General features: G+C 45.4%; 2 protein-coding genes across 5 annotated transcripts in view; one reads left to right on the top strand and one right to left on the bottom strand.

Moving 5' to 3' along the window:
- MRPL33 (mitochondrial ribosomal protein L33) overlaps positions 1-15,387 on the bottom strand; it is a 33,145-nt gene that overhangs the window by 4,338 nt on the left and 13,420 nt on the right. Inside the window, exon 5 of one of the 2 annotated variants that reach the window (XR_014326640.1) lies at positions 1,757-1,900. Coding sequence is in view for 1 of the 2 variants with exons in the window: in XM_082851637.1 (XP_082707763.1) it covers positions 1,858-1,900 (43 nt within the window). In the remaining variant the exon portion in view is untranslated. Of the gene's footprint in view, positions 1-805; positions 1,901-15,387 lie in introns of those variants that run through there. The other variant, XM_082851637.1, reaches the window with a different exon arrangement.
- RBKS (ribokinase) overlaps positions 1-15,387 on the top strand; it is a gene marked incomplete at its 5' end in the record, with an annotated part of 74,027 nt that overhangs the window by 55,759 nt on the left and 2,881 nt on the right. Inside the window, one exon of one of the 3 annotated variants that reach the window (XM_082851635.1) lies at positions 10,776-11,292. The exons of the other annotated variants lie outside the window; for them this stretch is intronic. Coding sequence (XP_082707761.1) covers positions 10,776-10,901 — 126 coding nt within the window. The 3' untranslated portion in view covers positions 10,902-11,292. Of the gene's footprint in view, positions 1-10,775; positions 11,293-15,387 lie in introns of those variants that run through there. 3 annotated transcript variants of the gene reach the window in all.

The raw sequence follows: 15,387 nt of genomic DNA, 5'->3' as shown, positions 1-15,387 counted from the left end.
GCCCGCACACAGCAATGAAGACCCAATGCAGCCAAAAATAAATAAATGTATAAATGTATTTTTTTTAAAAAAAACTACTAGAGAGAGAAGCCTAAATAGGGCTTCTTCATAGTCAGGATCCTGGGGCTGCCTGGCACTTTATTCTTGTAGTTCCAGGGCTGATGAAGCAAAAGTGCCCTCTAGAACTGAAAACAGTTCTTTAAGAAATGGAAAAGACTCCTGTGGAAAATTATGGCAAAAGGGGTGAGGGGCACCCCACTGTGCACTCATTTCTTCACACTTGACCTGAATTTTCTGCGTGGTAGGGACATGCTGGCGTGATAAGACAGACCCTGGCCCCAAAGAGCTTCCGTCTAGAAGGGTATGTAGCCCACACAGAATGAGAAGTGCCGTGACAGGGATGCTCCCGAGGAGCAGCTGAGGGGTCCACCTGGCCCGAGGAGCCCAGCGGACCTGCTTCGAGGGCCAGGGAAGGAGATGAGCTGAAGGCTGTCTTCCCCTTAGTGAAGAGTAACCGAGGCAGAGGCAGGAGCTCATGAAAAGGCCAGAGGCAAGACAGCAGGTCATGTTTGTGCCTTTTCAATTAGTTCTGATTGGAAAGAGCTTAGAGTACGGGAAGAGTGGGAAAGGATGAGGTACAGCTGGAACAGGGATGGGTCATGAAGGGCTTCGTTTGCCACTCCTGGGAATTTGCACTTTCTCCTGCGGGCAGTGGGGAGCCACTGATAAGAGGTTAAGCAAGGGACAGATTTGATCAGATCTATACTTTATAAAAGATTAACATGGCTGCTGTGTGAAGAATAAATTGGAGATCATAATACTGGAGGCAGGAAGAACCATCCAGAGACTGTTACATTGAAACAGATAGCTAGTGGGAAGCAGCCACATAGCACAGGGAGATCAGCTCCGTGTTCTGTGACCACCTAGAGGGGTGGGATAGGGAGACGCAAGAGGGAGGGGATATGGGGACATATGTATAACTGATTCACTTTGTTATACAGCAGAAACTAACACACCATTGTAAAGCAATTATACTCCAATAAAGATGTTAAAAAAAAAAAAGATGTTACATTAATCTGAGAGATTATGGCAGCCTGGACTGGGAACGTGGCAACAGGGATGTGGAGAAGTGGCTTTAAGAATTCTTAAGAATTCAGAAGACACCCCACCCCACCCCCACCAAAATAAAAGAATTCAGGACATAATGGCAGTCCATTTCCTTTTTTAAAAAATTGGCAGGGGAGCCTAAGTTAGATGCTTATTTCATAGTCAAAACAAATAGCTCATTCTATCAGTCTCCATGGTTTTCAGCATCTTTTTGAGCCCTGACTCACCTAAGAGCTAAGACCTACTCCCATTAGAAACAGTTCACATCATCAGTTATTCTCTGCAGGTGGAACAGGAAGATGCCTGTGTAATTTACAAAAAAGAAAATGAAATGAAATACCCTCATGATTCCTATGTGCCCTTCTATTGGGCATGCCGGGCTGCCTGCCACCATTTGGGGGAAGCACTGATCTATGCAACAGAGAAACATCTGGAGCAGAAACTTATCCCTCATGTAAAGTAAATAACATTTGAAGGAAACTCTTTTGCAACATAGCGCTAGTTCAGATATCTCGCCCTACCACCTGTGCCCTAGACACTAGCTTACTCCTGATAGAGACACAGCCTTCACGAAACTACACACTCTCCCCCTGATGAAATGACAAATCAGCCAGTATGTGATGAATTTGGGTTGTGTAGACAAAAATACCAGGTATTCCAGCCAAGGCACACACAGTGTGCTGTGAATCATCCCCACCAGCTTTCAGCAGTTAGATTAGCAGAACAATTGCTCAGTTCCTTCCTTCGTCTTCACAGTGTAGACCTGGCCCAAGACCCAAGAGTGAAGCAGCAACTGTAAGGAAGCAGAAACATTATAAATAACCTAGAGAACCCTTTTATAACAGCAACTGCCTGCTGATTTTGTGGCCTAACAGCTCAAGCAAAAAGGATATAAATATAATATTGTGCAATGACTGATTACTCAAAATGTTGTGCATCAGCAGAAGTGGGACCTGTGGTTGGTGCTAATATTATCAGATGCCTTTGCTGTTTAATAATCTGGTAGCTCTGTATTATTTAGCATGCAGTTTTCACAGAGAACAATGATCTTATTTCAAGTACCTCTCACTGAAATAAAAAAGCAGCTGTTAGAAGATGAACATTTGGCAGAAAATGTTTTAGTGGAATCTTCGTGAGATAATAAATCATATTGGATTAACTGTTTTCTGTCTAGAATAGTGGAGTCACAAAGAAAAAAGATCGCTGACCACAGAAGGCAAGGGCAGTCTTTAGAACCCAGTGAATCACTAACAGACATTTTAGTTTTAAGTGCCATTTATTCACCAATATATAAAGTTATTTATATACAAAGCTTCCATTAATAGCGCCTGAAGAATGGGCCTTTTTTATTCCAGTTTTAGCTCATACTCAGGATTCTACTTCTCTTTCATTAATAATGGAATTCTTTAAATTATAGAATAAATTAATACACCACAGACATTTTGGGCAGAATGGGGTTTTTAACCAGTCTTAAGTCTCCACAGGCCATTCTGTGTGGCTAGCGTGCTGAGCGCATGCCGGCCCTGCCCCTGAAGAGGCACCGAGGCAGCCCGCTGGGCTCCTGGGCTCCTGGCCCACCCACTCCCAGGTTGCTAGAGCAGGGCCGACAATAGACCCTCACAGGTTCTTCAGGCTGGCTGGCCACTGTCAAACTAGGGCTCTGCTGGAGAGGAAGTGACATCATGACATAGCTACTGGGCATCGCCATTTTCAGCCAGAGAACATGATCTGCTGCTTTCATGAGGCCATATTGACTCAGGAACATTTTTCACATGAAATTATTATCACTAAAACATAAAATTCTCTTTTCTAAACTATCAAGCAATGTATAGAGCAAAGACTTTCACAGTATACTCCCAATTCCCACTCTTGGGATGGAGTGGGTGATGGGTAAAGATTAAAAATGGAGGGTTTTCAGAAATGGCTGAGGATTGCTTATAGGATAAAACTAGCTCAAAACAGCTTCATCAGAATGTCCATTTCAATACTGGTGTGACTGGCCAACCCAGAACCCGTCAAAAACCAGAAGCTGAGAATGGACTCTGAGACACTGAGTTGGGCCCCAGATGGAGCCAGCAAATGACCTGTCAGTATGGACCACTGGCTGACTTAGACCAGGAATTTGTCACCAATAATGGAGCCAGACCAGTTCATGGTGCTAAGCTCTGAGGTAGAACACCTCAACCATGTACATTCAGGTGGCGAGGCCAGGATAGGTGAAACGTGCCATCAGGCTGGCAACTTCTTTTGCCTTTGATTCAATTTTAGATCAAATCAAGGTGATGCAGTTATTATGATCACTGTACTCTTGCAAATTGTTATTAAATACTAGTAGGGTACCAATAAATAAAAAATCTACCAGTTCTGGGATGAAGGTTGGTAGAGTTTTTCTTGTTCTTTAGTAGTTGAATTTTAATCAATATGTTGAAAATTGGAAGACCAGAGTCATTTTTTAATACCCCTTACAATCTTTTGGGGCAGTAATATGCTGCCTTGAACATATATCTCCCAACCTTACTTTGACTTTGCACTCAACTCCCCATTGATCCCTCTCTGTTTTCATCCATCTAAATGAAAGAAGGCTTTGGCCCCATAAACCTCATTCCAGATGGAAATGCATAATTCAAGAGAAATAGTGATGTCAAAGAAGAGAAGGCACACCAATTTGTGTCAGCAGTTGCTATAAATTAAAGGAGTACACGGAGAGTTTAATGTAATGTAAAATTGAAAATAAAATTAGAACCAATATTTAGGCATTTCTCCACCTCTTTTTTCCCTACTGTGACATGAAGGATTGACTCCCAGCTTAAGTACCTAATGTAGTTCATTTTTCTTTTCTGCTAGAATTTTTTTCCCCATAAAATGTTGCATGTTTATCTTTGGCATCCAAAATTAGATCTCTTCACTTTTTCCATTCTATTCTCAACAGAAAAGTCAGGGTAGGAAGAGTCAAAATTTTCCCCTCATCTTCCACACCCATCATGTTTGCCGCATAGAAAGGACCCCACTCTACCAGTCTGACTAGTTCAGCTGCTGTAAATAGCTATTAATCCTTCCTTAGTATTGATTCTCTGTAATGTGGATGTCACCTACATGGTTTCTTTTGTTTTTCTAAGGCTGGAAAACAAAAGGTTGATAATGAACATCTCACACATGTACGACTGCACAAGGTGTTCCGAAACACTCAGGAAAAGCATTCTTGAGCATGCATCCAAAGGGATTAGTCTGATCAACTGCCATTATTCAGAACCTTTTTGGAGCCCTTTATGCAGATTTCCCTCAAAGCCAGTGTTGTTCTTGATAGTCACCCATTGTTTTGGCCACTGGTGGAATTTCCTAGCTTGATCTCCCCACCTTAATCACTAGATGGTTTTAAATGATTCACTCTTTCCAGAAATAAATTTCTTAGGATAGTGGTTCTCAAAGTGTGGCCAGGGACCAGGAACATCAAGATCACCTGGGAACTCTTTAGAAACACAAATCCTGGGCCCCACCCCAGATTTAATGGATCAGAAACTTTGGGAGTGGAGCCCAGCAATGTGCATTTTTTAACAAGCCCTCCAGGCAATTCTGAGGTACAATCTAGTTTGAGAACCACTGACTTAGAAGATGAAATATTGCCTTCATTGAGGATATTCAAAGATGTGCTACTGATTTTTAAGGCATTCCGAAGAACAAGTTTCCAGAAGTTTTTGAGCAAAGTTGGAGTACATGTATGGCCTCTCCGGGGGACCGCTTTAAGAGAGACTGGCCTTCCACTGAGACATCCCGGTTCTGCCACCTAGCCATTTGACCTTGAGCAAGTTCTTACACTTGGTTTCTCATCTGGAAAATGAAAGACCCACCCTTACCTACCTCACAGAATTGTAATGAGATTCAAAGTGAGTCACATCTACAGATATGCTCTGTGAACTAGAAAGTACTAAAAAATGTGAAAAGTGAAAGTCATGTCATTCTGCAGACAGGATTCTGGTAGTCTGAGCATTATGTCAGGGCAGAGAGTTGGAGAAAGGCCTGTATTTATCATTCCTTTGGCCAGATCCACCTTTTTGTCTCTATAATGACCGATTCATCACCTTAGTGGATGTGTCTAAGATTCTGCCATTTCAGCCCACCAATTTATTTGGTGCTAAGAGAGGAAAACCATTGCCTGAATGGTGGCTACAAGGGGCTAGGAAGATGTATTCATTTTCAGACATGCTATTTTCTATGGAAAGCTTAGTGATGGTGAGTAAGGATGTACTGTGTATGTGGGCACTGTACTCTCGTGCCCAGAACTTGTCACACACTAGCAGTGAAAGGGTCTGTACTGAAACCCATTTCAGCCCTGTGCAAGGGAGTCACGACCTTCAGCAAGGAAGCGAGTGTTCATTGCCACATACTAGTCATTGCAGAGAGGCCCAAAAAGAAAATCCCTCGAGCAAACCAAATCTATAGAAACTGAGATTTTAAAACAGACCAGTTAATGTGTCTGTGCTTGAGAAGAATGTGGGTGGATTTTCCCTCAGAGGTTAGGCTTTACAAACAACTTCACCATAGGAATTCTTTAAACACCAAGCTCCTGGTGCATTTGTAACTTAACTTTAAAGCTTTACAGACTGTTGAGTGAACATATCTGGGCAGGAAGGAAGCTAAATCTGTGCCTTAGTGCTTATTGGGAATGCAGTTTTAGTAACACAGAAAACAGTTCCCACTAGGCCAACATCAACTTCACTTTTCACACAAAGTGGCAGCTAAAATCAAGAGATTCAATAAGAATCTAATTGGTTAATTATGATTAAATTATTGGTTAATTATGGGAAAATAAGCTGTTGGTTAATTATGGAATTAGAATAGGAAATGATTTTGCTCAAAATGTGTGCCTATTTAACAAATCTGTAGAGACAGAAAGTAGATTAGTGGTTCCTAGGCCTGGGGGGAGTGGGGAGGAATGAGGAGTAACTGTTAATGGGTCCGAGGTTTCTTTTAGGGGGGATGAAATTTCCTAAAATTGGACTGTGGTGATGGTTGCTCAACCCTGTGAATATACTAAAGAACACTGAACTGTATACTTTAAATGGGCGGATTATTTGGCATATGAATTATATCTCAATCAAGCTGTTTTTTTAAAAAGTCAAATTGCTAATAAACTGTAGAGCCAAGGAAAACATTATGGCTGTTTAAAAGACAAAAATCACATCAAAACTTTGTTACATGTGGTTTCGGATCGATAAGAAATAAGTGATCATTTGAAATATATTAAGGCAGAAAATATTTGCTTTCTTTTAGTCAGAGTATTTTAAAAGCAGACTATCTCAGCCAAATAATTGAAATTAAAATGTAATAAATTAAGGTGGCTAATAGTTGAAGCCAAAGTCATGGACATTTATGACATAACGAGTAGTCTATGTTCCCTACAGATTTATTTAGAATAAAAATCAGCAGCACTTACACAATAATGATAAGAAAACTGGATTCTCACTGTCCATCGTGTTGCCCTAAACTGATCTGGTTAGGGAAGGCTGGAAGGTTGAAGTTGGAAAGGATATGATCTCATCCTTATGATGTGAATATGCGCTGATAAGAGAAGATAGAAATATTCAGATTTAAGCTGTGAAATGGGGCTCTTGTATAAGCAGCTTCGTATCTCGTGGTATGTTTATCAGGCGGACTACTCAGTTTTGTCTGCCCAGGAGAGAACCTTTGCCCTTTCCTGCCTCGTTAAGATAGGCCAGGCCAGGCTAGCTCTAAGCTCCTGGTTAAAGTCCTGGCTCCAGGGCTTGGGGCTTGCCTACGGCTCACTGGTGGCCATGGAGACTGTAGATTGACGTAAACAGGAAGGGAACTGGCTGGGAGATGTAGGAATTTCTGGCTCAGTGGAAAGAAGGCACGGAGCTACCAACACCTGCCTAGCGAGCCTTGCAGTTTGGAGGCTGCTGGTTAGGGCTTCTTAATGCACCGGAAGACCCTGACTGGGCCACTGGCGGTTCTTTGCGGCAAGAGGCCCTACTTTGGTGGCGTTTCTCAAACACCGTTTTTTCATTAATCACCACCCACCCACCCACCTCAAGGAGCCTTTTAAGAGATTTTTTTCCTAATTGTCCTCTTCTTCCATGAAATGTAATACCACAGATATTCATTCATATTCTGTGTGTGTGTGTGTGTGTGTGTGTGTGTGTGTGTGTATCTGTTTACATACTGCGGCACTCCCCCACACACAAGAATGAATTTTCAGCCCCGAGAATGCATGCCCTGGATGGAATGAAGGCTCTAGGCCGGGCCTTTCTCTTTCTCCTCACATTTGGAGTGAGCGGTGAGGTCAGTCACACGGAGAAGGTGGACAGGGTGGCCCATGCCCATCACTAACCATGAGAAGCCCTGACTCCAGGTTCCAGCATGGCTAGAGGAGTGTCCTCTCAAGTCACATTGTCCCCGCACCATCTGTTCAGCCTGCCTGCCATCCTCCGGGCTCTGCCACCACCTCTCTCCCTGGCAGGAGCCCTCTGCCCAGTGGCTGGCTGACTGTGATGGAAAGCAGGGTCCTCCATCAAAGCAGCAGCACAGGTAGAGGCACAGCTTTCCCCCCAGCAGGTCACTTCCTTCCCATGCTGTCCTCCAGCCCTTCCCAGCTCTAGGCCTCTCCCCAAACCCTCACTCACTGTTCTCTCTCTGTTCCCTCACCCAAACGAAAGCGTGAGATTTATCAGGTTCCCCAGTCTTGCACTGACTTTTATACTCTTCATTTCACATTTCTTTAATACCCTGCTCACAAACTCTTTAAAGTTCTCAGAAAGTATCTCCCCTGCCCTCACAGAGAAATGGATTTCAGAGACCCCCAGCACATACAGATGGCCACTGCTAGAACTCTCTAGAACCTGGCTTCCTTGTAATTAAGAGCTACAGGACATACTTCTGCCTCCTCTGCCTTTCCAGACTATGAGAGCATTCCTAATGCCCTCTTCTACTTGGAGATGGGAACATGAAGCCAGGCACAGCGTAAACCCCTGGCCCTGGGATCCGCAGGATCATGACCCTCTTTGTTCCTTAGAACCCTCTGACTTAGATCATGGGCTTTTATTTCCAAAAAAGTTAGCAAGTTAAGGGGCCTCTAAGATGGTACCATCAAGTCTCCCCCACCTTTGCTGAACACCTGCTCTGCTCCAGGCACTGTGCTAGGCCTTTTCACATACATTATCCAATTCAGTATTTACCCCCTATGAGGTAGGTTCCCATATTACAGATAAATAGTCACGAGAGGTCACACAAGAGGCTGAGTCACTTGCCTAAGTGGTGAAATCAGGGCTTAAAGTCAGGCCTGTTTAACTCCACACCACTTACTGCATTGTCCCAGGGGAGAAAACATGTTCCCACTTGAGAAAAACATTTTTCCCAGCTGTGTACAGAGGGGCTTCACTGTAGTTTACCATTCTCAAAAGATGACACAGTTAAAACGGAAGAAGGTGGGATTTAATTCCAGGTGTGTGTTCCCTCGGTGCTTCTTCCCCAAGATCCATGTCTCCGGCCCGTCTGTGATTAGCCCTTTAAGGACAAAGAATGACTTTCCCTCTCCCAGGCCCCACCAGGTGTTCATGCCTCAACCTCCTGCAAACGGGAAAGAGGCAGAAGCCCCATTCTTAGAACTTGGAAGCAGGAGCAAAGCAGAAATTGCCACCAAGTTAGCCTGAGGGCAAGCCACGTCAGCGGCCCTGCCTGCATGGGGGTGGCAGGTAGCAGGGAGCCTGGTGGGTTTACACTGATCGCTGTCCCTTTCCTGAGCCCCTTGCAACATTCTTTTTTATGAAGAAGAAATAGCACATTGACTTAGGATTTAGTCATACTTCATTCATCCCATTTGCCTTTTCCCTGGCCTCTAAAACCACGAGCCTGGCTGAGGAATTCAGGTCCACAGTGTAGGCTTTGAACAGCTTTGTGTAGGGAGAGGTTTTGAAAAGAAAGGAAAGTGGTATCTACTTGTCAGATGGAATGTGTTAACAAATCAGGGAGGAATGCAAGGACTTTAACTGTTAGGGTCCCTTGGCAGTTTGGGTGATGAATCATCCAGCGTGGGTACGGATTCCTAACAAATGAAGCCTCACGATGACATCATTCTTGCAAAATCATCTGGGTTTCTGTTGTAGGCGCCTGACAAGTTCTTACCTTGGGGATTTTCACCACATGGCGTTTGTTGTTTTTTTTTTTCCCCAGCCACAATTAATACCCATCATGCCTTACAATTCACCCACTTTTCTATCAACTGGAATTTGGCAAACTAGGACTTTCACAAGTCTGTCTCACTATCATCCCTCCTACAGGGCATTCTTGGGACACCTGTGCTTCTCACCTGATCGCTCAGCACCCAGCCTCCTGATAGTCCTGGATTCAGTCAGGCTGTATTTCAGCGGCGAGCCTGGGCTTGCACTAGTCTGAGGGTGTGGACGTGATGAAGACCACAGAGGAGTGCAGGGGCATCTAGGAGGGTACCTAACCCAGACTCGTGGGATCAGGGAAAACACAGTGCTTTGAATATGATGCCAGTCAGCAAATATATGATGACTAAGTTAATAACTGAGTTGAGTCTTAGGAGAGGAGTAGGAGTTAGTCTAAGGATGAGTTCAAGGGGAGATATCTCAATGAATGAAGACCCGTGGTTACAATGTGTGAGTAGGAAAAAGTAAGAGATGAAACTGGGTAGGTGGGCGGGAGCGCCTCATGTGCCATGCTAAGGAGCTGAAATATTATCCTAAGAAAGATGAGAAATGATCAAAGGGCTTTGGGCATGGAAGTAAGGTGGCCTGATTTACAGCAGTATGGAGGATGGAGTGGAAGGGGCCAGACTGCGGACAGAGAGACTAGTTAGGAAGTTAATGTGGTCCTTTAGAGGTGATGTGAGCATGAAGTAGGGCAATGGGGTAGGGATGAAATGAGAGGACAGGTTAGCAAAATATTTAGAATTTACACTTGGCAACTGGTGATTATCCAGAAGACCCCCCAGATTTTCAGGGTGGAGTTGCCACAAAATGAAAAGATAAGAAGAGGCCCATGTTCAGCCAGAGTTATCAGTTCGATTCGGGTATGTTGAGTTAGAACTGCCTGCAAGAGACCTGCGGCTGGTCGAGCTGACTCACAGGTAGTTAAGATACATGAACCCCAAGACAGAGGAGAGTGTGGGCTAAAGATAATGACTTAGGACTCCTCATATTCATAGCAGTCAAAACCATAACAGCACAGTATTTGACACACCCAGGAAATTAGGGGAAATGAGAAGGGCAGTGGGTGAAGGACAGAACCTGAGGGAATACCAATGTGGATGGTGGGGGAGAAGGAAGACAGACCATGGCAGAGACAAAGAAGGAGGGTCAGACAGACACGGGGGCCCAGGAGGGTGCCTTACTGCTCTGTGCTTCTCTCCCCTCTAAACCTTATGGTTGTCCTGTTCCTCATAAGTAAGCTCTTCCTCACCTCCCCATACAGCCCTTATAGGTGAAAGCGGCTCCTGATACCAAAGCACATTCTTGCAGCTTCCAGCCATCCCTCCTCTACCCTCCTGAAGAGATTCCTGCATCTTCATGGCTCATACAATTCAGTTATAAAGCCTCAACTACCTTTCCTGGTCATTCTCTGTTTATCTAAGCCTGGCATCTACATAACCATTTCTCTCTCCACACCTCCCCCCAATGCTACTATCACAGGACGACTTGAGTACCGTGAGGATGAACCATCACCAAGACTCACAGTTCCTAGATGCCCCCACCTCCAGGGACTCTTCACCTCCACTCCAGCCTCCCGTTCCCATGACAACCCCAGGAAATGGTTAATACCTGGCACAGCTTCAGTCCTGTGGGAATAAACCTCACATCCCACTCTGACCACAACCAGCTCTCTCACCTCTTCTCCTACACTTGTTTTCTCACTTTCCTTAGTTCCCTCCATTTCCTTCTGACCTGTTGACCCCCTCCTGACCTCTCTTCCTTCTTTACCTGGGTTAGACTCTCCAGTTATTCATCTGGTTATTCTTTTTTTTATATAAATTTTTTTTTTAATTTTTTGGCTGTGTTGGGTCTTTGCTGCGTGCAGGCTTTCTCTAGTTGCTGCGAGTGGGGGCTGCTCTTCGTTTTGCGGTGCACGGGCTCCAGGCACGTGGGCTCAGTAGTTGTGGCACGTGGGCTCAGTAGTTGCGGCACGCGGGCTCACTAGTTGTGGCACGCAGGCTCAGTAGTTGTGGCTCGCGGGCTCTAGAGCACAGGCTCAGTAATTGTGGCACACGGGCTTAGTTGCTCCACGGCATGTGGGATCTTCCCGGACCAGGGATCGAACCCATGTCCCCTGCATTGGCAGGCAAAGTCTTATACACTACACCACCAGGGAAGCCCCATCTGGTTATTCTTTCCTGAAATCTTTACTCCCTTTGTACCTTCCCTCTTCCCCCACACCTGCGCAGGGCAACTCTGGTCCCCATTCTCTTCTCTGCTCCTGCCCCAAGCACACAGAGGGAAACGGGATCCCATACAGAAGAACATCATTAAAGATTCACGGTCTTCACTCTCATCCCTGTAATTCTTCATCGCTATAGAAAACATAGGCCCTTCCCATGGGGAAATAGGAAAAATTGAGCAGTAGCCCGAAGCCCAATCTCTCTCCCAAAATAGCTTCTCCACCTGCTCTACTGCTAGATTTCCACACAGATGTCCTTGGTACAATCTTGACTGCCATTTACCACATTTAGTTTTACCTTGGGCAAGTTACTTAACCTCCTTAAATCCTAGTTTCCTCAGTTTTAAAATAAGGATCCCCCAGGCTTGCTGCCAACCTCCATGGCACTTTGTGCAAATTAGAAGGCGCCTCTCTGAATAGGTGTAGCCTGGGGAGCTGAGCACAGCCTGCAGACCCACAGTCACCCCGTCACCGGGGCACCCTCGTGCAGAGCCATCTTGTATGACCAGACACTGCAGCCCCAGCTACACCCACCTCCACAGGGTTCTTAGGGAACAAAGGCGATAACCTACACAGTGCCCAGCAGAGAGGATGACCCTGAGCAGAACCTCAGCCAGAAGAGCCCTTGCGGACCACCTGGACTTGTAGGTATGCTCTGCTGGGGTGGCACCTGCAGCCACTTCAGGCATTGCCTGTCAGCTCCAAGAGGTTTATCACTGTGCTCCCCTCTCTCGTCAAAGAGCAGACCCCTGAGAGACTGGGACATGTGCTGCTAAGTTCAGTGAGAGAGCAGACCAGGGTCATAGTCAAGGGCTCAGGCAGGCAAGGGGCAGTGGGAGGGAGCAGGGAGTGCGGGCAGCTAGACAGAGAGGATGGTCTGCAAGGGAGAAGGGAAATGAGCAGCCTGCCTCCCCAGGGCCACACTGCCTCCCCCCAACCCCACACCCCAGCTCTAGGTGCTGTCCTTAGGAGCACCCACCTCTCAGATTCTCCCCTTGGGGTCCTCTCACCAGCTGCTGATGAGTGTCATCCCTACGCCACCAGCCCTGCAGGGTGCCTCGCCCTCCCCCAGGCCCCCACCAGAGGGCTCAGGTATTCCATAGGGTGTGTTTTGCTCCTTCCACTTCACTGTTAATCCATCTGCCTCCCGGGTCCCACAGGCCAGAACCCCTCAGGACCCAGGAGTGTGCAGGCCCTCAGGAGAGCAGGAATTTCAGAATGCTACATCCATTCTCTAAGAGCGGCTCTTCCTTAAGGGGCAATTATTGTGAGAAGGCAATGAATAGTAGCCACGTGGGTATTTTTACTGAAGAAAGATGAATTATATCATCACCCCTTTTGGCACAAAAATAATTTTCAGTAAAAGGTTAAAGCCATCATGTTGTATCAATGAGAACTATTCCATTATTCCAAGAATGATTGATTGGAAAGTACTTTACTTACAGGAAAATCACAGTGATACAATACAGCTTCTACTTAAAGCGCTTTCCATTAAAAAAAAATTATAACCAGTGTATAAAAATAGTTATATTGAAGATGTGAATCAACAGCCGGGTAATTTATTGGCATCTGAAAGCCCTGTGCTATAAATAGATTCAACAATGAGACTATCAAGTAACTCTGGGCTGTGGCAACCTAACCTCCATTTTTACTGACACAAAAGAAAGTCACATGTAGTTCAGCAAGGGACATCTGGCCCCCTTGGAAGAGATCACTGGAAGAGAAAAACACGATGGAACTAGGACCATGAGTCTGGCCAACTCAAAGTGCTGGGTGAGGCAGTGGAAGAGACACAGGGGACAGAGATATGGTCTCTGCCCTCAGAGAGCTTTCAGGTTGTCCTAGACTGTAGGCCTGTACACACAATCGTCAGTACAATGTTTTAAATGCCTAAGAGAAGTGCAAATGAATATATCACTCCCTTTCTTTCCCTTACACTCTTCGGTGAAAGTTAAGTAGTACTTTTCTACCTTTTCACTCTTAAATTTCAAAGAGCTTTTCCACTGTTGGATGTAATGTGACTTTTAAAATAGTATTCACTGGGGCTTCCCTGGTGGCGCAGTGGTTGACAGTCCGCCTGCAGATGCAGGGGACATGGGTTCGTGCCCCGGTCCGGGAAGATCCCACATGCCACGGAGCAGCTAGGCCCGTGAGCCATGGCCGCTAAGCCTGCGCGTCCGGAGCCTGTGCTCCACAACGGGAGAGGCCACAACAATGAGAGGCCCGCGTACAGAAAATAAATAAATAAATAAATAAAATAGTATTCACTGGCCTTCACATCTTTGAGCTGATGGCCCCAGGAGTCTCCCTACTTCTTTGTGCTTTTGGAATGAGGCGAGACTGCTGCCCTCTTTGCGAAGAAGAATGTGGATCACCACCCCTACCCCCACCATGTCACTTCCAGTGAGAAGGTGGAGACTGGGGCAGCTGAGAGTTGGCCCATCAGCAGTCATTAACTGAGCATATACTACTTTTAAGGACTGTATAACTCTGGGGAGTCATCAGATAGGAAAGAACTAGACAAGATTTCTGGCCTCTCAGAGGAGTTTAATACACGGGATTGCCTCAATCAAGGTTCTTGGTTGAAAAATCGAACAGCTGTGTTACTGACATGGAGCACTGGACACCATCACAACGCTGCCACTAACATCCCAGAGTTCAGTTTTTCTGCAATCACTGTCACAGCCAGAAAATGTTCCTCCCAGTTCCCTGGACTTTGAGGAGGGTGTCACTGCCTAGTCCTTAGTTGCAAAGGAAATTGCCTCAACGAGATGGGGTATTTCCAAATGCAGGAAGGAGGTTCTCTCATTTCAGTTCACCCCGACTTGTAGTAGATGTCTACTTAACTAAGAAAAAGAGGGAAATCATTCAGAGGCTGAAATTGGCCCATTTGCAAATTCACACAGTGACCGATCCTGATTTTTTTTTTTAACTTCTTTAGTAAAATTTCCTTTGTTAAAAACTTCTCGGGACTTCCCTGGTGGTCCAGTGGTAAAGAATCCGCCTTACAATGCAGGAGACGCGGGTTTGATCCCTGGTCAGGGAACTAAGATACCACATGCCCCAAGGCAACTAAGCCCACGCGACACAACTACTGAGCTCGCGCGCCTCAACGAGAGAGCCTGCGTGCCGCAAACTACGGAGCCCATGCCCTCTGGAACCCGTGCACCACAACTACAGAGCCCATGGGCCCTGGAGCCCGTGCACCACAGCTAGAGAAGACAAAACCCGCACGCCACAACTAGACAGAAGCCCGCGCGCCACAACAAAGAAACCGCGCGCCGCAACTAAGACCCGACACAGCCAAATAAATTAATTAAAAAAACAATTTGATACAAATCCTCCTTCATTTTTCTCTGTATTCTTAAAAAAAATACACACATACTCATAGACACAGGTATTTTCTTTCCTCTCTCTTCCATTCCCCCCACCACCCCCGCAACCTCCTATCGATCATGATGCTGAAATCTTTTCTGGCTTAACTAATGGACATTTCTCCAGGTATGTGCATGTATTGCTAACCTTTTCGTATTAATAGCTGCATATTTTTCCATAATACAAATGTACGAGATTATTCACCCATTCTCCTATTTGATAGAAAATCACATTATTTCCAGTGTTTTGCCTTTGGAAACAATGCAGCAATAAGCATCTTTGAGCACATATCCCAATATTATAGGAGTTTTCACTTCTGTAGATTTCCAGAAGCAGGACTGCTAAATCAAAGGACACACACATTTTTTAACAAATACTGTATTACTCTTCCACATTCCTACCAACAATATATGAGAGTATCATTGTCCTCTCCATCTTCATCTTGCTGCTCTTGCTATCAATCTTACTATTTTATCAATCTGATGGGTAAAAAAT

Source organism: Leucopleurus acutus (assembly GCF_964270905.1).
Source record: "Leucopleurus acutus genome assembly, chromosome: 12".
NCBI lineage: Eukaryota > Metazoa > Chordata > Mammalia > Artiodactyla > Delphinidae > Leucopleurus > Leucopleurus acutus.
Note: the sequence above shows the minus strand (reverse complement) of the source record. Positions and strands in the feature narration are given on the sequence as shown.